Here is a 22,159-nt window from a genome sequence, read left to right on the forward strand (position 1 = left end):
TGCTAAGCTTGTCACTAATGTTGGCGCCATGCGCATAATGTATTTTTGTGTGGTGGCATATACATATGCAAATAGTTTTTCATTATTTCATTATTCTCCACGACTTCTTGCAGGGGGGTGATTGTGTGTATCCTTAAAATACAGGGGCGTGTGCGGGCATGTGTGTGTGAGAGAGAGTATCCTCAAAATACTTAAGAGGAACATACATAGATGGCGATGTTAAGATTGAAAGGGCATCGAAAGACTGCAATCATAACTGGCTACATTAGCATCAAATCATAGTGTTTATCAATATGCTAAGGCCGAGATGAAAGAGCACCAGCTTGAGAGAGAGAGAGAGAGAGTTCTATTAATGTTTAGGAAAGATCAAAAGTTCTATGAGACCAATGCTTCCATGAAGGTGATAGAATCATGCAACTAGATGTCAGCATGCACTTGCTTGAGTGGCTCAGCTCAGCATGACCCTCCCTAACTGAGAGGTCATGGGTTTGAGCCATCATGACACTCCCTAACCAAGAGGTCATGGGTTTGAGCCCTGACATTGTAGGATTGTGTGTGTGAATGGAGCTCAGCTACTTCCCCTTGAAATGGGATGGCCAGGAAAAAAAAAAATCCAACTAGAAATTGAGAGAGAAAAAGCCACCGTATCGTGTAAGTGCTTGTGGTACAATGCTACCATGATCCAATATAGGGGGGATCAAAGTGGGTCCTTGACATCTATGGCTATATAGAGGCTCTCTGTGTGGAGGGGCACTCGTGGAGAGAGAGAGAGAGAGAGAGAGAGAGAGAGAGAGAGAGAGAAAACACAAGTTAACATCTGTGTCTCTAGGGGTGAGAAAAATTCTCTGTTTCTAAAATCGATATAAAGCATTGTTGAATAATTATGTTGATGTTGCTGGAGAAAAAGAGCCAAGAGAAGTGAAACAATATGGCAAACTTGGAATTAAAACTTGAAGAAATTGTAGTGGGTGGTGATGAAGAAGAGATGGCCCAGAGGGGAAAACTTTTATCTTTGTTACATAAGGAGGCGGCAACTTGGAATGTGAAAAGCTTGAAGGATAGGAATAACAATGTGCTTTTTGGAGACATTGTTCAAAAGAAATGTATGATTTGGGCTCTACAAGAACATAACCTTCTTGGGAAAGGATGCAAGAGGAAGTAAAGTTTTGAAAACTGGTTGAATTTTTATGGTGGCCTAGACAAGGGCTTCAATGGGGTTATGACTATTGAGAAATATGGATGATCCAACATCTATATACCTTTGTGAATGTTTATGTGAACTTTAGTAGAAGATACATGGTGTAGGCCGCCTAAGGTTCCGAAAGTGAGAATTACTAGAGTAACTTAGTGATTCTCTACTTATGACTTCCTAGGTTGATTTCTCACCCCACTCATGTAGGGGAGGTGGAGGGAATGAAGGAGGTGATGAGATATTCTTGGATCTAGGTATGGCCTCCCCACACTCATTCAAGTGTGTGAGAGCTTCATTTTTATAACCACTGTGTCTAATACAAAACTTGATATTACTTTGTGAAAAAAGCTCTTACACGTGTTTAATCCTTGATTACTTGTTGTGAGCTCTCCCTCTTCCCAATTATATTGCTTGGTTGTGTTCTGTTGGATCTATGCATAGCTTAATGGTTTGCTTACTTACACAGGATTGAGTGTAGGTTTCTCCTTGCTTGAGCTTCTTCTCTTTCACCTCTTGTGAGAGAAAACCATTGTGAAGGCTATCTCCTCTTTGCCTCCATCTAGGCAAAGAAAGCTCTACCTTCACTCCCATGGCCATGAAAGAACTCCGATGCACACCCACATCGGGAAGTTGCATTCGCCATCTTCTTACTACCCACTTTTGGCAGAAGCTTATCTCTTGTAAGATGGTGCTGGACTTTATGAAATGGTCTTATCTTGTGCTTGAATGGGAAAGTAACAAACCTCATGTATATACTTGCTTAACACTAAAACTAGTGGCCATGGACCTTTTTAAAGTTTTGTTTGGCCTAGTGTGAAAGCTAGCCATTTGTATATAAGTTGTTTTTGATATTAATCAATACATATTCATCCCTTGTAATAGAATACTTGTGAGCTCTCCCTCTTCTCTACTTTCTTTCCAGCTTGTGTTTTGTTGGATCTTTGCTTAGCTTGATGGTTTGCTTGCTTAGATAGAATTGAGTGTAGGTTTCTCCTTGCTTGAGCTTCTTCTCTGCCACCTCTTGTGAAACAAAACACTGCAAAGGCTATCTCGTTTTTGCCTCCATCTAGGCAAATAAAGCTCTATCTTCAATCCCATGGCCATATGGAAGAATTCTCGTGTGACAATGGAATGAGGACATGATGGATGGGCTAGCACATGCACATTGCGAAGTTGCATTTGTGGCTCTAAGGCAAGACCAAACAACATTTGTTGGCAAAGTCTAAGGTAAGCTATTGTCTTGAATATATTTGACGCTACTGTCAGGGATTAGCTCTATTTTTTCGCCCATTGGAAGCTATTGGGATTACCCAATATTGCTCGGTGTTGATTATGAGGTCACACTCATACTCACAAAAAAACGCGTTTTGCACCAATGAAACCTTTGAAACGTTTCATGGTGGCGAAATGTTTCTACGAAACATGCGAAACTCTTGACTGAAGACATTTTACCCAAATCCAAAAATGCCCGTTTTTTCACCCGTTTTGCGCGTTTTATCATGTGCGGCTTGTTTTTTTCCGGTTAGCTCTGTGTGCGTTTTTTATTGGCTGCACTCGCTTCTCTATGTTTGTCACGCTGACGGTCACTGCCAGCCCGACAGTTGTCTACAGCTGCCAGCCCGACTGTAGCTTGCTTCTCCTCTTCCTCTTCCTTCACCTCTCCTCTCTTCACCGCTCCGTCTCTTCCTCTTCTCTCCTTCCTGCACCTCTATTTTTTCTCCTCTTCTTCTCCTTCCTTCCCCTCTTCTTCTTGTCACGGTTTGTCCGTCCATCCTTCTGTGGTTAATTGGGGACGCCTAATTACCACTATGTTCAAAGCATGGCACTTGGGTGATTCCAAATATTCCATGTGTAGGACATATGAAATTAGGGATAGCTGGAACTAAGTGTGGATTTATTACTTATGTGCTGTCGTGGTCTTGTGGCATGTGTTGCTAACTCGTAGTGTGTTTGAATGGACAACCTTGTAGGTAGGTGAGATTGACGTGATGGCGATATGGTGGGAGCTATTACCGGGATAGTTCTCATTTTGATATTTTTGCCATAGTGTTTACTATAATGTTTTGTATTTGGCCACCCATTTTGATGTATTCGAGTGTGGACCTATTGAGCCGCCCACTTTTGTTATATTGGGCGTGGGTTTATTTATTTGCACTTGAATTATCCCTTGGGGTTCTTTTTGTAATTATCCTTTTGTGTTTAGATAGGAACACTTTAGCTAAGCTTGTGTTAAAAGCAACCCCCATTTTTGTAAAGGGCAAGCCCATGCATAAGTGTGCATCTATTTTTGGCTTATGGGCTATTTTTAATTAATAAATATCATAAAAACATAACGTAGCATAAAAACACAAGAGAGAATCATTGGGTGCAATCTATCCCCCCTCATCAAGAAGTGTCGGCTTCCTTCCACTTCTTGAGTATTTATGCTTTATTAAATCAAAAATAGTCCATAAGCCAAAAATAGATGCACGCTTATGCATGGGCTTGTCCTTTACAAAAATGGGGGTTGCTTTTAATACAAGCTTAGCTAAAGTGTTCCTATCTAAACACTAAAGGATAATTACAAAAAGAACCCCAAGGGCTAATTCAAGTGCAAATAAATAAATCCACGCCCAATATAACAAAAGTGGGTGGCTCAATAGGTCCACGCTCGAATACATCAAAATGGGCGGCCAAATACAAAACCTCGTAGTAAACACTACGGTAAAAATATCAAAATGAGAACCATTCCGATAATAGCTTGCACCATATCGCCGCCATCACGTCAATCTCACCAACCTACAAGGTTGTCCATTCAAACACACTACGAGTTAGCAACACACGACAGCACATGAGTAATAAAACCACACTTAGTTTCAGCTATCCCTAATTTCATATGTCCTACACATGGAATATTTGGAATCACCCAAGTGTCATGCTTTGAATATAGTGGTAATTAGGCATCCCCAATTAACCACAGAAGGATGGACGGACAAACCGTGATATCTCTCCTGGCCCGGGATAGCAACTGTCCTCAGTTGCATCATATCAACCGGCCCGTGTTTGAAAGTAAGATTGGATGATGTCGGGATAGGCGTGGAAAAATCACTCAGGCATCCATTTCGCATTTTCACGAGGATGATTTTTGAAAGTCAAAAGATATCTATTATATACAGTACCTGTGTAAGTAGTAGTGGTCTCATGGTTAATAATAGCCTCAGGTTGAAGTTCTTCTACTTGGTCAACAAGACTAGGTGTTTCCTCATATACAGGATGTGTAGGAATTGGTCCCCCTATAAGGCCTCAAAAGACTAATATGAAAAGAATTATGAATTCTCCAATGAGAAGGAAGTGAAAGCCTATATGCTAGGTCATTAATCTTATGTGAGTAATTTTAAAAGGACCATAAAAGCGAGGAGCTAACTTAACAACAGGGTTAGTCTCAACACTTTTAAGACGTCTCTTTTCAATACGAAGCAAAACATATTGACCTTCTTGAAAAACCATGTGCTTCCTTTTCTTATTAGCGTGTTTAGTGTATTTCTCTTGTGCATTAGAAATAGCTTTACGAACATGATCATGAATGGAAGTGAGATCAATGGTGAATTGATCTGCAGCTTCAATAGTGTGTGACAAACGAGTGATAGGAGTAGGTAAAGCTTTTCCATACACAATTGCAAAAGGTGCGTTTCTAGTGGATGAATGCGGTGTGTTGTTATATGCAAATTGCAAAATATGGATATACTTATCCCATTGTTTAGGTTGTGATGAAACATATGCACGAAGTAAATCCAATATTGTGCTATTTGTCACTTCTGTTTGACCATTAGATTCAAGATGAAATGCAGTGGAAAAATCCAATTTAGTACCTAGATTATCAAACAATGTAGTCCAGCAACAATCACTGCAAAACTTAGAATCTCTATCAGAAACAATCACTTATGGTTGGTAAACCATGATGTGTGAAAATGTGTTTAACAAACAAATGTGCAGCTTAATGTGCACTAAGAGTCTTTTTACAAGGAGGAAAATATGCTTGTTTGCTAAACCTATCAACAATGGTCCAAATCATATCATTATGGTTCATAGTCAATGGAAAACTAGTGATAAAATCCATAGAAATCTGTTCCTCCCAAGGAGTGTTAGGAGTAGGAAATGGCATGAGTAAACCAAGTTTCTTACCCTTATAACTTTTCACTTTTTGAAACATCACATTCAGACATAAATTTAGCTATATCATTTTTCATTTTAGGCCAATAAAAGTCATTAGAATAGTCTGGAATGTAGATGAAACACCTCGATGCCCCGCATAAGGTGGCTGATGTAATTCCTCTAAAATAGAATGTCTAAAAGGTCGAGTAATGCATAATCTTTTCTGGAAGAAAAGATATCCATCATCATAGGAATACTCAACAACAGGTGTCCAATGATTGTCTCTCAATCTAGACCAAATATCACTAAAGTCAGGGTCTTGGTCATAAGTCTCATGCATAGAGTCAAAAGATGTATTCTCAATCACAGAAATATTTTGAATGGAAGGTCTTCTACTCAAAGCGTTAGCAACTACATTTTCTTTACCAGGTTGGTATTGAATAATAGGCTGAAAACTTTGAATAAAAGCTACCCATTTAATATGTCTATCCAAAATAAGTGGTTGAGAAAGCAAATGATCAGTCTTTATAAGAAATTCTGAGCCCATCAAATAATGTTTCCAAATTTTCAATGCATGGACTAACAGACAACTCCTTGTCATAGGTGCTATACTTACTTTTAGTAGGACGAAATTTCCTACTCTGTGAAACCACTAGGATCATGGGGAGACACACCGTCCAACCAAATACCAATTGGTTTATCTCTTCAATTAAATTACCATAACCGAAAAATTAATAAATATCATAAAAACATTACATAGCATAAAAACACAAGAGAGAATCATTGGGTGCAATCTATCCCCCCTCAAGAAGTGTCGGCTTTATTTCACTTCTTGAGTATTTATGCTTTATTAATAAAAAATAGTCTATAAGCCAAAAGGAGATGCATGCTTATTTATGGGCTTGCCCTTTACAAAAATTTTACAAAAATGGGGGTTTCTTTTAACACAAGCTTAGCTAAAGTGTTCCTATCTAAACACTAAAGGATAATTACAAAAAGAACCCCAAGAGCAAATTTACGTGCAAATAAATAAATCCACGCCGAATATAACAAAAGTGGGCGTCTCAATAGGTCCACACCCGAATACATCAAAATGGGCGGCCAAATACAAAACCTTGTAGTAGTAAACACTACAGCAAAAATATCAAAATGAGAACCATCCCGGTAATAGCTCGCACCATATCGCCGCCACCAACCTACAAGGTTGTCCATTCAAACACACTACAAGTTAGCAACACATGCCACAAGTCCACGAGACATAGCACATAAGTAATAAATCCACACTTAGTTATAGCTATCCCTAATGTCCTACACATGGAATATTTGGAATCACCCAAGTGCCATGCTTTGAACATAGTGGTTACTCAAGAAGTGGAAGGAAGCCGACACTTCTTGAGGGGGGATAGATTGCACCCAACGATTCTCTTGTGTTTTTATGCTATGTTATGTTTTTTTATATTTATTAATTTTTCGGTTATGGTAATTTAATTGAAGAGATGAACCAGTTGGTATTTGGTTGGACAGTGTGTCTCAACATGATCCTAGTGGTTTCACTTCTCCTTCCTCTCATCTCTTCTTCCTCCTATGTTCTTCTCCTTCCTTCCCCTCTTCTTCTTCTTCCTACCTTCTTCTCCTTCCTTCCCCTCTTCTTCTCCTTCCTCCCTTCTCCTCATCTTCTCTCCTTCCTTTCCCTTTTCTTCTCCTTCCTCAATCCTCCCATCTTTGAAATTATAAATCTATCTTGTGAATTATAATTTGTATGTAATATGTATGTGTACACACACACACACAAATTAATAATTTATTTTTATAATTATAAATTTTCAAAACTTGCGATTTTTTTAGTGATGGACAAAACCTTTCGTAAAAAAACCTTCAAAACCTCGAAACGTTTCTTGTGACTATGGTCACACTTCAAAAGGCATTCAATTTCAAAGCTTTGGAAGTGTTGGATTTATTGTTTTAATTTTGTTTTAAAGATTGTTTTACATTTGCAACTTAAGGACGTTGCATTTTTAGCTCTAACGTAAGACCAAACAACATTTATTCAGCAAAGGCTAAGGTAAGATATTGTCTTGAGATAGAGGATGCATCATCCAAAGCCTCTACAGCTAAGGATGCCCAACCAGCACCATCAAGAGTCATAGTCAAGGACACGAGCATGGATGAGTTGGCAAGTGAATATGCTAACAATGTCAGAGCAGGACCAGCCTCAAGAGAAAATCCTTAAGGCGAGTCCCAACTAGTTTCTCAAGCTAGACACACACTTTTGTTTCCATAAAGAGAGATGGTTTGGTGTGCAAGTTGCGCCAAAACGATACAAGCACAGAGTATCTGTTGCTAAAGGCACCTAGACATCAATAATATTATGCTCATTTCGAGCATCATGAGAACCATGACGACACAACTTGTTGTTGGTACTAAAGGAAACCCAATAGGGTGGAATCTAACACTATGATAGATACTCCTAACACCAAGGAAGACATCGCCTTGCCAGCCCCACCAAAACCCTTTATACCGAGAGGTATGTACATAGACTGCCACAATTTCCATATCCACCTTCGGTCTACAATCTTAATCGGTTCCTCCAAGAACTGGATATAAATAATAACAAACAAAGACTTTAAACTAGGAGTAGATAGTGATTCATCTAGCCAGGCCTCCTTCGTGTGGAAGGATCAACTTCCACATTACCCACATTCACCTGGCCAAAAGAAGGAGAAAACCACATAGAAAGCCTAAAAAGTATCTTCTCCCCATGGAGATAGATCTTCTTTGGCTTCGTTATGTTGAGGCTATGGATGCGACAATGGAAAAAAACTAACCTAAACAATATCACCCTTTAGTAGACAATAAAGATGACGAGGAGCCCATGAGCTCTGAGCAAGCCAAGCTCTACCAAGTTGCCAATTCAAGAAACACAGTTAAGAGATGGAGGGTAGATAAAGATCTGAGGTAAGCACCCACATAATTTAAGTCATATAACATCAAGGACATAGTGGTACATTGTGAGAAGGCTCAAAGATGCCTAGTCGGAGAGCCTCATGCCTCTTATGACAGTCCCCCACCACACCAAGGTCAAGACCTTAGTGAAGAACCTAAGCCAATATTTATTGCCAAAGGCTGCACCCTAAGTAAGAGGAATAATATTAGTCTTTGAGTGGATAGAGGAATGCCAATGAGCATACAAAAAGCTAAAGAAGGCATTATTAAACACATCCATCTTTAGGTCCCCCAATTAGGTCCTAAGTTTCCATGTGCATATCAATACTTCAAACATTGACTATTTTATGCGGTGAAGCACAACATGGACTTCCATGTGACTTCCTTTGCTACTAGCTATACCACTTAATGACGCTGAATGCAACCACTCAAAGAGAGGCACTAGCCATGGTGTATATTGTAAAGAAGTATAGATGCATCGTAGCTTGATGCATGCCAATGAATGCTCACATATTGAGAGAGAGGCTTGGTGGAATGCATAGATAGTAAGCTTGTGACTTGCAGTTAAGTGTGGTTGTTGTAAACAGTGGATGCCCATCACTTTCACTTGAATTATTAATAAAAGCTCAGTAGAGCTAGGTGAATTGTAGTCACCTTTGTGCCTTAAAAGGCTTTAACATAATGATAGTTGGTAAAACCCCACGAAGGGGAAGGGCAAAAAGCCAACCAGTGCCATATGTACCCCTAGAGCTCTTTGAAGCCAAGGAAAGCTATTTGGAGGTAGCGAGTCTTAAAGCTATGGGTGGCGCGGTCCTCAAGTTTCAATTCTGGGACCTACTAACCTTCACATGCTATTCAATGGGGTGGTGCAGAAAACTTGCTTTGGATGATGAGCACACTAGATAATTTTACAAAAGATAGGGCTGTTGATTTTGTTTGAACTACCTCCATTGAGGATGGACTTGGTCTGATGTTACCAAGCCATACACTCTTACGACCTTTGTTAATGAAAAGATTGTAATTAACCTATTTCTAAGACTGTCTACACCCTCAATTTGGCCTCGCAACTTGAGAACAATGTGTCCTCAGTTTGCACTTACTAATACAATCACTTAGCATGCATCCTACTTGGCAGAGTGCCAAGTCTACATAAGCCATCTCTTAACTATTTGGCTATAATGGCCACACTTAGCCACCATGCAGTGTTTAAACTGGGAACTATTGGGTGCCTAAATGCTCACCACAATGACTACTCCTCATAAAGGTGCCCTTACAAAATAGAGTACATCCATCACCAATAGAAACAACATGAGGATAGAGCATGCTTTTCCAACATAATGAAGTGCATTAAAGTGAGTTAAGCACACTCTGGACGCAACTACTATTGACATCAAAATCATTGGATAGGCATGAAAGAATTTTGTTGAATAATGAGGTTAATAGAAAAGTTATTCACCTTCTTGAGAGAATTGTGGGATTTCATGGTGAAGAGATTATTGTTAAAGGTTGCTAAGAGGAGGTTTGAATGGGTGTCATTACGGACAACCTATTGTGCTTGCACCTATAAAGGGAAATCATTTTGAGCCTTTTCATGCATGTTAGTATTATAGATCACTTAAATGGTGGATGGTGGTTAGTAGATCATGTAATACATATGATTAGTATGGCGTGAATAACGAGGGTGGCATATTTATGTATAAATTCTTGAAGAAGTTCACATCAAATGAAAGCTAGGGTTTTGATGCAAAATGATGTAATAACCAGGATGGCATATTTATGTGTGAATTCTTCAAAAAAAATCACGTCAAATGAAAGTTAGTTTTAGTTTTGACCCTTTTTATATGTGTTAGTATTACAAATTGCTTAAATGGTGGATGGTGATTAGTAGATCATGTAATGCATATGATTAGTATGACATGAATAACCACGGTGGCATATTTACGCATGAATTCTTAAAGAAATGCACACCAAATGAAAATTAGTGTTTTGATGCAAAATGATGTTAGGTGAATGTCCTCAAATTAGAGAAGATGAAAGGTATGAGAATTGACGATTTCCTAAGACTTTGACTTAGTGTGAATCATCATGGCTATGAATATCTTGAGATATTCATGTCAAAGTTTTGATCACTAAAAGGGATTAGTAGTGCTTTAGGAAAATGTGAATGTGTTAAAACATGTGCTTTTTCCTTGATTTGAGAAGGTAATTTTGGCATTAAAAAACTAGACACTAGTTTTTCACACGGCATGAACATTAACATTGGTTTTTCACGCCAAATGAAGTTTTGAATTTCTTGCTTTTAAGGTGATTTTGTGGTTCACCTTATCACTGGGAAAGGCTAGAAATGATTCATGCTACTCTTGGAACATCTTTTTTGACATAAAAAAACTCAAGATACGCACGATTGTGAACTTCCACTAAAATTTTCACATCAACTGAACTTTTAAATCTCATGTTTTTGAGCTAATTTTTTGAAGCACTTGATCATTGTCAAGACATTGGCATGATTTTACTTCTTTTGAAACAACTTTTTTGAACGTGAAAAACTTGTGATACTCATAGCCGTCAACTTTCACTGGTTTTTCACATCAACTGAGCTTGTGATTTTCCTACTTTTGGGTGATGTTGTGGTTCACGTGACCCTTTGGACTAGTTAGGTATTATTTTCAATCCTTTTGGATTACTTTTTTTAGACGTGAAAAACTTGAGATACTCAAAATTGTGAACTTTCATTTGTTTTTCATGCCAACTAAACTTATGAGTATCATGTTGTTGAGTTACTTTCATGATTCTTCTGATCATTGTGGCTAAGCATGACTTTTGAACCCTTTGAAGTAACTTTTTTGGGTGTAAAAAACTTGATATTTTCACAACGTGATTATCTGAGGAAAGCCATGTGTGCACATTCTCAATTGTTCGCTCACCCTGGGATATAGAGAACTTATTTTCCTACTCTTCCTTTGAATTTGTACTTCCCCTCTAACTCTAAGTCCCTAACTAGAACCCACTTCCTTCCTCCGCCATCGATGGATATTACTAATGGAGGTGCTCTTTCTCCCTTTTTTAGCGTTGCAGGTTTATGTATGTTGTTAAGCTTCAATGACCTCCTTTGGTAGTGAGTCGACAAAAAGTGTAAGTCATGCCATTAAGCTTTTAGATAACTCTGTTTTGATAGTAGTAAATATTGAGGCTAAAGCTTTGATTGGTAGCTCTTCAAATGTTGATACCAATGAGGTGACTTGTATATCGTTGTTGTTTAGAGTGCAAGCAAGTTCTTATGGCTTCTCCATTAGAGAGTTCTTATGGTCTGCTTGTTGTTGCTTTGGCCCCATCACACCATTCAAGACATGGTTGTGCTTCTTCTTCACACAGAAGTTAGTGTGGTGAGGCTATTCTTTCTTTGATGGCTTTGGGTATCCAGATGATGGAATTACCATCATAATACCCTTGAGCAATGAGTAGGCATGTCGGCACCCATTTTTTGATGGACTTTGCGACGTGAGGGGATCTTGTGGATTTCTTTGGAATCCACTCATTTTCATTACCTTCATAGAATCCATGTGCTTACAATATTTTCTTGGGGCCCCATAACTAATGAGTTGGAAGCAAATCGTGCCGAGCTCTTTTGGACAGAAGAGGTTAACGAGTACTCTACTTTCCAAGATTTTGAGATTTGCATTGTGAGCATTGCTATGAGTGTTGCCTAGATTGGTGAGATGGTCAAATCGGTTTTACACCTTCATATTAGACTTGAGTTATTAATAACTACTTTGCTACCCACCTTTTGACACGATGAAGATATATTGACATTAACTTTTGTGGTGGATATACCTTCTTTTTTGGAAATAAATGTCTGGTGTCTTTCTTGGTATTTTCTTGCAATGGAGTAGCGATAGCTATTGGTTTTGGCCCTATTGATGATGAGGCTTGGGTCTTCATGAGAAAGGTTGTTGATGGCAAGGTCACCTGGATGTCTTTCTTGGTATTTTCTTGCAATGGAGTAGCGATAGCTATTGGTTTTGGCCCTATTGATGATGAGGCTTGGGTCTTCATGAGAAAGGTTGTTGATGGCAAGGTCACCTGGATGGAATTAACTTTGTCAACACAGCTACAGTGAGACGGCCTTCGATTTTATCGTTGATGACTTAGGATTGTTTTCTAGAGGGGTTGTCGATGACGGGGTTTTTGTGTGAGAAGCCTTTGAATCCTTTGGCAATGTTGATCGAAGAGGGGCTCTCAGAGTAGAAGCTTCATCATGAGGTAATGCCAATGTAGAGAGGGTAGGTCTTTATTATCAATGGTAGTCATTAGAGAAGCTATGTGCTCAAACAAAAGGTCTATTGATGTTGAAGGTTATGGGGGGCTACCTTTTCTAGAGTAATGTTCAATCTGTGTTAGTGGTGTCGACAAGGTATAAGAAGGGACATCTTCTAGAGTGGTTGTCAAAACTGCGAGGTTTTGAACTTAGGGGTAGAAGCCTATTATTTTGATGGTGAGGGTGAAATTGAAGGAGTAGAGACTGTCGAAAAGGGCTTCTAATGGAGAAGGCAAGTTTGCAAGTTGAGGAGCTTTATGTGAGGAGCCTTGTAGCCTTTTTACGCTTAGCATCATATAGATCTTTTAGTATCGGATCCTCTCTATCACAAAATGGTATCACCATCTCCATGTTGTGGACCTTCAAGGTGATTGTCTTGCTAATGAAGCATGGTTTAGCATTGGTAGCAGTAATCCATTCCCATCCTAAAAGTAATATGTTTCTAACACAAACTCGATCACAAAGAACTTACAGTTAAGGGGGTTAGTTTGCATGTAAATCGTATATGCTACATGAATCATTACAACCAATCTAAACACAATAAAAATAACAAATTAAGTAAGAAATTAAACTAAATAATATTCTTTTCATAAAAAAAGAGAAAAAAGGGAGAAAAATCACCAAAAATCTCTATCAAACCAATTGTTTTTTGTGGAAATCTTCTACTAGAGAGTATCGGCAACAAGTTATGCATAGATTTAGAGAAGCCAAGGGATTGCTCGCCAATAGCGACGCCAAAAATGTTATGACCCATTCCATTCACTCCTAAAAACACATTCTAATAGTTTAGGTAGGCTTGGCATCATGCCAAGTAGGATACATATAAGTGTGGGATGATATACCCATCTTTGACTGCACTAAGAGGTGAGGGAGATCTTCCCGAGACACCTTGTCCTCGTGTGTTACGAGGGAACCAAACGAATGGCTAGAAGACCTAGTATGGGTCTAGAAGTTGCATTAAGGCCAAAGGTTTCTTGTGTATTATAACATTACCCTGGTCACTTGTAATGTGGTTTCTTGAATTCAGCTGGATGTAAAGTAGAGTGACTAGCATATACCGACTATGATCATCCCCCTTGGGTACTATATATAGATGATTGCATTAATTTTTATCATATTGAGTTTATCAATTTTGAGACCATCTAAGCTCCCTCACAAGAGCACATGGTTGGAGACAATTACCATCAATTATAGCATCCATTTATATTAATAATTTTAATTTTTATCCATCTCCACGTTATGGTTCGTTTCAATCACTCCTAGAAACACATTCACAAGAGCTTATCTTCATGAGCTACAACTATCCCGGGGATCTTTTCAATGGTTGAGCTCGAGCACACCTCTTCAAAAGAGTTCCACACCTCCATGTATAGCATTTTTTGTCATCATCTCCCACGAGCATTGTCACACCACCATCACATTGGACCATGGGTCCTCGTCCCTCTTCTCACCTCATACATGCTCATTATCATATATTAGAGAAGGTAATTAAAGAGAGGATTAGCAAGAGCAAGACTCTATTGCACAATGGGAGAGTATAGTGCATTATGTAAGAAAGTGACTTATATATGACGCCATCCGTTTTCACATACTTAAAGTATGGTCAACTAGGCGTCCAAGGCTCATAAGTGGCCTATTTCTTATACAATGCTTAATCTCATAATACATACATGAAGTACATTCACATATAATCTATTCTAGCTTCTTGCCATATGCTCTTTGAGTGAGAACCGCCATAAGTATTCCGTCAGACCATGTCCAAGTACCCGTCTCTAAGGTGTAGATTTGGACATTGTTGCTTCATAGATTGATCATATATGCTTTTCGTGTCTCCATCTTTGCTATTTGATAAATTACAATGTAAACTCTTGTTAACCCCAAAATGGGTTAACACTCTTATCTTACTAAGTTTGTACCATGTGAAGCTCCTACTTTTTGTGTTAACATTTTCTTATATACTTTTTGGAAGAAAAGTCGGAGGCTTCTGAAAAATTCAAACACTATGTATTGATGAAAAACAAGATATGAAAGAATATGAAGAAGTTCCAATTAGATTGTCCAAATAAAATGTTAGCCTACTGCACACGACATGAAATATAGAGACAACTCATCGAGATTCATGGAGCAAAACGAAGAGCACAAGAGTTATGTGGACTGGAGAAAATAAGAATAATGTCATTTTCCATCCATGTAAATGTATCTCATATGCAAATGACATAAATTTTGGATGACCATGATATAAATCTTAAATATTTGGTATAAAAACAAACCACATTGCTAAAGTAAGTATAAACACACGCATACAATTAGTGGTGGCTTCATGGACATCCCTCAATGAGTAGGTTTATGATATAATTAGATCTTGCATGTGTTTCAACACTTCTCCTAAAATCAAATTATGCAGATGATGAACTCCCATGTGAAATTAAAAAATCTCAGACTTCTCTCTAGGAAAAATTCTAATAAAGATATCAATAACATGTCTTATATGTATGTATCTCATTACAATCTGGCTTGTTTAAACCTTCTCAATAATGTGTACCTCATTCCAATCTCAATTGCTTTAACTTTATGCAAAAGTATACATCTTTGTGTTTGTCTTGGCATGAAACACTAGGCCATTGGCAAGTTGAATGCTAATCATAGTTTTTCCCAATTGTGCAAATAAACTCCCAAACATATTGTTCAAAACATGTTGACCATTTTCTTGAACATGGTAAGAGTCTCAAGCAAATTCTTGCATCTACTCTCGAATTCACATTTTGCTCTAATGACACTCAAATGTGTATGCTCAAATTTGCATACTATCCAATGGCACTAAGATGGGCTTACAAGCCCCCCTCCCACAACACGAGACCATATCTAATGGTGTATTATCTCCATAGCATCCATGTATCATGCTCATTCCTCGTAATCTTAATGCCAAGAAAGTGCTTCAATCCCCCAAGTCTTTCATTTGTCTCTTGACATTCCATAGGAGCATGTTACTGCTTCTTGTCAAGATGAAGCTATCAACATGTATGATACGTAGAATCATAGTCTAAAGACCAATGGATATACAAAGGAACTTCAAATTGCATGATGTAAATCCAATTTGCTACAAGAATCATAGTCTAAAGACTATGATTATCAAACGCTACTACCATACTAGGCTAAGTAGAATCATAGTCTAAAGACCAATGGATATAAGAAGAAATTCAAATTGCATCATGTAAACCCAATTTGCTGCAAGGATGAAATGATACTACCATACTAGGCACTAGAAGCTTGCTTCCACCCAAGATGGGCTTTTTGTAGCTAACAAGTCTTTTGAAATAGTCCAAATGATCAGAACCTAGCACACATACTTCCTCCAACAAATCACCATTCAAATAGGAATTTTTTCACACCAATTCAATGCAAACCATTCCATGCAAAATGCACTTCTTGTGAGTGGCCACTAGAGTGTCACCATCCATTTACTTGTCATCTTGGCGACATGACTAAAAGTTGAAAGTTGCCTCATCATCTTACCATAGTGTAGTGCATAATCCATGGCAACTAATCTTGCTTTGAACTTGCTTATACTACCCTCCAGTACGACGGTTGTGATCTTATGCACCCACTTACACCCAATGTTTTCTTACCCTCTAGTATCTCCACCCAATCACTACAGATTTGTTTGTAACACTTAAGGATATACTTTCACTTGTGACACATTGAAGCTAAAACCCTAATATACCCTCGAACTTCTGCCATTAAAGAGGTCCTCAATATCTCACCAAGAATGTGAGGGAGGATTTTGTAATCCTTCTTTCACCCTTCTCTCCAACTACTATGTCCTCTTGAGCTCCCTCCTAGCTAACAATCCTCACGCATATACACAGTAAGAATATTACCTTTTATCTTTAATTGTATTTAAAAGCTTCCTTCGTCATAAATATAGAAGCTCCATGGTTGGGATTGGCTAAGGCATGTGCATCATGCTCTTAAAAACCATGGATAACAATCATGGCAGCATTGTGAGGTTCCAAGACCTGTGCCACACCCACCAACAGGAGCCCCTCACAACTAAAAGTCAAGACTCTGCTTTGTTGCATTCAGCTATGCCAAAAACCTGTTAAATTGAGGGCAAAAAACTTGAACCATACAACCAAGAAAAAACAGTTCTTCCTGAAATATTACTCTCAACAGCCACTGCTCCTTTGTATTTTTTTTGGCCATAAGTGTGCCAGGCCGCAATTCGCACTATTTCCTCTAGGGTGATGAGGTACTCTTACTACGAGGCACTTCACCATAGAAACAAGATGATGAAGGACCAAAGGTTTACAATCATAATACATTCAAGGGACTCGGCACTCCTGAATATGCCAAATATCCTTTGCATATTGTTGGATGGTGCGGTCACTGCTGAACTTGCCAGATCCAGCAGTACTCAAAATTGACATTCGTGTCCACTTGTCTTTGTCCCTGGAGAACAATGTTCATGACCATAATTATGTCATTCTTCATTTGATTCAAAGTTCATGACCAAAAAGATATCATTGTTTATTTGAATTCCCAAACAGAGAGTTGCCTAAGAAATTTTACTTGTAGGCTTCATCGACCTTCGCTTGAGCTTCCAAGTAGCTTGGAAAATCATAACCAACAAGAAAATAGTCCCCACGCCCGTACCCACTATTTCCCTCCAAAGAATCAATGAGAGGTTGATAGTCAAAGTCACCAAAAACACCACTTTTGATGAAGTCCTTTGTCTCCTGAAAGCGAGGATCCGGCACAAACTGCCAAGGGCAACATACGCATACATTAGCAATTATGTGCCCACAACCATGACTGGTAAGCTCCTCCTAAATTCTTGTCAATGATAGAAGTGACAGTCCAAAGAGTATGCATACATGGCCTTGTTCTCTCTCCTTGCGCAGCCTCACAATATCATTGGCACGTGCTCCAAACAGGAAAAAGTTGTCTTCTCCAATCTCTTCGCGAATTTCCACATTCGCTCCATCAAGGGTCCCAATGATAAGGCAGCCATTCAGTGCAAACTTCATGTTACTTGTTCCACTGGCTTCCATGCCTGCAGTACTGATGTGTTGTGATAGCTCACTCCCGGGAATGGCAAGCTCTGCGACCGTCACATTATAGTTCGGAATGAACACAACCTGCAACAACCACCACCACAACCATGGATCTGCTTTTATAATTGGCACATAGAATACATAACATACCATACATGTATGCATAGAATTGTGCTGAGTAGATTTGCATGGACATCCCAATCTCAAAATGAAGTACGAAGCTTGGGCAGGTTCCCAATATATCAGTCATTACCATACCATACATGCACGCTTGCATACCATACATACACATACATATATGCTTCGTAAGTATGCAGACACATTACTATCTCAAAAGGAAGTACCAACCTTAAGCAGATTCCCAATATCAGAATCATTGTTCACAACAGCTCCGACGTCTGTGACAAGCTTCACAATCCTCTTTGCTTGAGTATAGGTGGCGAAGGCCTTCCCACCAAACATGACAGTGCGTGATACAACAGCCTTCCTTTGTTCAGGACTCATTTCCTACATTTGAGAAAATTAAAGCAATCAATGGGAATCAAACAAAAATCCTTTGATCCACTTCCTCATAACATGTGCTTCAGACCATCACCTTGATTTTCTTGTATCGGTAAATCACACCCATGATGTTCAGAAGCTGCCTCTTGTATTCATGTATCCTCTTGATCTGAGTGTCAAACAAGGTATTTGGGTCCACCTTCACACCAGTAACCTCAAGAATGTAATTTGCTAGGCGGACCTTGTTCGCTTGCTTGGCAGAAGACCATTCACTCTGGAGCTGTTTGTCATCAGCGAACTGGTACATACAGCACTCCAGTTAAAACTGTAAATACAAGATCAAAGAGGAAAATAGAAGGAATTAATAGAAATTTGTTATTATGTACCTTGCAAAGCCCTCGCAAAAGGTCAAGATTTTGGACCCATTCATCTGTTCTCAACCACTTTGTAATTATAGTACTCAGCTCCGGGCTGCAGAAGCGCAACCAACGCCTGGGTGTTATTCCATTTGTCTTGTTTTGAAACTTGCTTGGCCATAATGAACAGAAATCAGAAAAAAGCTCATCCTTCAAAATATTGCTGTGAAGCTCGGCAACCCCATTCACCTGAAAGAACATGTCAATGAGATATCAAAAATGCACCGTTCATGTTGGAAAGCTTTCAGACATAAATGCACATATTGGATAGCTTTCAGACATAAATGCAGATCTCTCTCTCTCTCTCTCTCTCTCTCTCTCTCTCTCAAATTTAGCACAAACATCTTTGAAGTCAAAGAACAAATGGCCAGTTGAATGCATAATCAAGCTCCAGATGCACCCTCAGCAATGAACCAGAAGACACAAAAGCAAGCAGGGTGGATAATAGATGACAGATGATGATTTGCCAGACAGGACGCCCACGCTTCCTATGGCCGGTTGAATGCATAATCAAGCTCCAGATGCACCCTCAGCAATGAACCAGAAGACACAAAAGCAAGCAGGGTGGATAATAGATGACAGATGATGATTTGCCAGACAGGACGCCCATGCTTCCTTACATATTCCCTCCAAAGACCCACTTGCCAATGAGACAATTCCCCAACGGCAGTGTTTGACTACATGGGCAAGGCAAACTGGATCCAAGTTCACACATAAGCCCATCACACAAACTCTCCTTTGCAGAAAGGAGTTGTAAAGCATCCCACCAGTGCCACAATATGCAATCCGCACAATAGCTGCAATACTACTAGGATCTCATCACTTAATATATGAGACAAGGCGATGACATGGTATGCTCCATGGAAGCACCGAAAACAGAGCATATACTTGTTTAGAATGCACTCATGTGTCCCTCATCCTTAAGAGATGTGTTGACAATGGGCATCCGTACATTTATTTCGCAAAAGGGGCCGTTGCCGCTTTAATCAAAGTAATTGTTATAGCACCTCATGCACAGATAATCCACTTATAACCCAACCAAGCACCTCCAAATTTTTATTTATCCTTTTCATTTTCTTGTACAGACATGCACTTGCTTGATTGGGTCTCATAGGCTGTATTAAGTCCCAAAAGACAATAAATACTCTTTCTCTCTCTCTCTCTCTCTCTCTCTCTCTCTCTCTCTCTCTCAATTTTGATTTATCCCTTTCATATTCTTGTACAGACATGCACTTTCTGGATTGGGTCTCATAGGCTGTATTCAGTCTCAAAAGATGATAAATTCTCTCTCTCTCTCTCACTCTCTCTCAGAGTATGTGAAGACACCATGCACTTACAGTATGTGAAGACACCACGCACAAATGCGCCATACGAATCAACACTTTCTGTGGGTTTGAGTTGTCGATCACTCTAAGATCTGCAAGCTTGTGCTCAAGATCTGGCCTCTTCGAATGCAGCAGAGCTTGGAACTACACAGAAAGAAACAGAACCCATTAATATAATTTCCCAGCCTAACTCAGAAATACAATTCAGCCTCTCTAGTTTCAATCATGTACACATGCAAACAGGCCAAGCTAGAGAAAAAAGAATACTCCATGTTTTCCACTATTAACTGGTCAAATGAATGCCACAGACCTGTTTGTCGATTTCTGCTATGATTTCCATATGCCGGGGCAGAAGTTTGGCTAGCACACTTTGCGGCCACTTCTCTAGTGCTTCAGGAAGTACAGTGTGGTTTGTGTATGCAACAGTGCTGCCATGTGTGTGTGGGCACCAACCACCACAAAAGCATTCCAATTTCAATCAGACACATACAATCAGCGAAATCATCAGCATGCTTTACCAAATTAAATAAATTAAACTGTTGTCATACCTGCTGGTGATACCCCATGCTTCGTCCCATCCCAACCCTTCCACGTCCATGAGAAGACGCATCAGCTCTGGAATGGACAATGTTGGGTGGGTGTCATTCATTTGCACCGCAACTTTGCTTGGGAATGTTTTCCAATCCACAGGGGCATTTCCAGGCTGTCTTTCCTTGAATCTAGAAATTATGTCCTGAAAATGCACCAAAAAGGTTAGGCGGTCCTCATCTTTCACATAAATCAAGATTATCATGTCATCAAAGCACATAGAATTTCTCTGGGCTTTATTCATGAGGAACCAGAGCAAAGAACTTCTTTGGATACATTAAGTATGGAGCATATGGTATGTGTTCCGCACAGGAGTGGAAAGTCAAAAAATTAGTACACACAGGATGCTGTCTTCTTTATACAAAAAATACTTCCATGTGTATATGCATACATGCATTCATTCGTTCACTCATTCATCCAAACATACATCACACATTCAAGAGATTCATACAGCACACCCATTTACTAGCTATGCATGATAGTAGGATTCTTATGCCGTACCATATGACAATGAGCAGTTCGTACATGTCGAGCATTGTAGCAATAATCTACAATGCTCAACTCAAAAGGTTTACCACTTGAGAGAGTTCTAAAATCTCAGTATGATACAATACGCACTGTACCATATAGAGGGGATCGCGTACGAGAGTGAAAACTAGTAAGGACGCATGTTAAGAATGCATAGGTAAAGAAAGATCTTCAGAGAATAAGGTAAATAACTTGTAAGGATGCACTACACAAGAAGTATTGCTGTTTGAGTCTCAGAAGCTTTCCTTCTTCTGTTGAGTCACCAGGATACAGTATAGTACAGATCTGCAACATTCAAAGCATCATGTTATACAATTTAAGAGTTCCATAACAAGTATTTGGCAGCGCAAAATTGAGTTGTTGAACTACCTAAGAAGCCTATTTAGTGATTCAAAGTTGAGTTGTTGAACTACCTGAGAAGCCTTTGAATGTAAGTAGGCTGCTTTTTCATGATAACCATCATTGAATGCATAGAGATCAAAGTCTTTGGCAGATGCCCTTGCATCCCAAATCCGAAGGCTTATGGTATTTTTCGTTTTGTAGCCAGGAATAGGTATGTCATAAGCCAAAGCTTGTAGAACTTCACCACCAACCCATTTTCGGCTACAGAGCAACAGATTTTAGGAGCTCTCTCTCTCTCTCTCTCTCTCTCTCAGGAAACACAAACGTCTAATGTCTAAGCAAAGGAAATGGCTTGAAACTAGGAAGTAAAAACAGCTGGGAAATGGCAAGTCTTTAACATTATGAAGTACACACGAACGGTAAAATTGAATAGAAACAAAGAGTTGAGAAAAATACGGAGACGGAGAGGAAGTTTGGGAAAAATCAAAGCTTATTACAGCAACTCGAGAAGAAAGCACTTCTGCATTTTTGGCTACGAAACGGCCATTTCCTTATATTATACCACACACACACACAATAAACTTTTTGTCTTCACCACTACAGACTAAAGAAGAAAGGCATCAAAAGCTGTGAAAACCAATTACCTGCCTTCAGACTGTGCCTGTACTTCACCAAAAAACCGCACAGGATGTACAATGTCATGCCTGACAACTTCCCAGGGGCTAAATTTCTGCAAGTGGATCAGAAAAAAAACCCATTACATTAGCCAAAGCATCCCATCCTCTAAAAAAAATAGGGCTATACTGTAAATGCCCTTCACCATT

General features: G+C 39.2%; 1 protein-coding gene across 1 annotated transcript in view; it reads right to left on the reverse strand.

Annotated features, from left to right (window-relative positions):
* Positions 1-16,650: 16,650 nt before the first annotated feature.
* Positions 16,651-22,159, reverse strand: part of LOC147623990 (alpha-glucan phosphorylase, H isozyme-like) — a 7,760-nt gene continuing 2,251 nt past the window's right edge. The window contains exons 4-15 of the mRNA XM_086820670.1: positions 21,980-22,065; positions 21,407-21,596; positions 21,186-21,278; positions 20,426-20,610; positions 20,188-20,305; positions 19,890-20,021; positions 18,523-18,741; positions 18,231-18,434; positions 17,984-18,142; positions 17,456-17,719; positions 17,151-17,341; positions 16,651-17,030 (exon numbers count right to left, since the gene is read on the reverse strand). Coding sequence (XP_086676796.1) covers positions 16,904-17,030; positions 17,151-17,341; positions 17,456-17,719; positions 17,984-18,142; positions 18,231-18,434; positions 18,523-18,741; positions 19,890-20,021; positions 20,188-20,305; positions 20,426-20,610; positions 21,186-21,278; positions 21,407-21,596; positions 21,980-22,065 — 1,968 coding nt within the window. The 3' untranslated portion in view covers positions 16,651-16,903. The remainder of the gene's footprint in view (positions 17,031-17,150; positions 17,342-17,455; positions 17,720-17,983; positions 18,143-18,230; positions 18,435-18,522; positions 18,742-19,889; positions 20,022-20,187; positions 20,306-20,425; positions 20,611-21,185; positions 21,279-21,406; positions 21,597-21,979; positions 22,066-22,159) is intronic.

This window comes from Cibotium barometz, chromosome 26, assembly GCF_041138505.1.
Source record: "Cibotium barometz isolate CiBa-2024 chromosome 26, ASM4113850v1, whole genome shotgun sequence".
NCBI classification, from domain to species: Eukaryota; Viridiplantae; Streptophyta; class Polypodiopsida; order Cyatheales; family Cibotiaceae; genus Cibotium; species Cibotium barometz.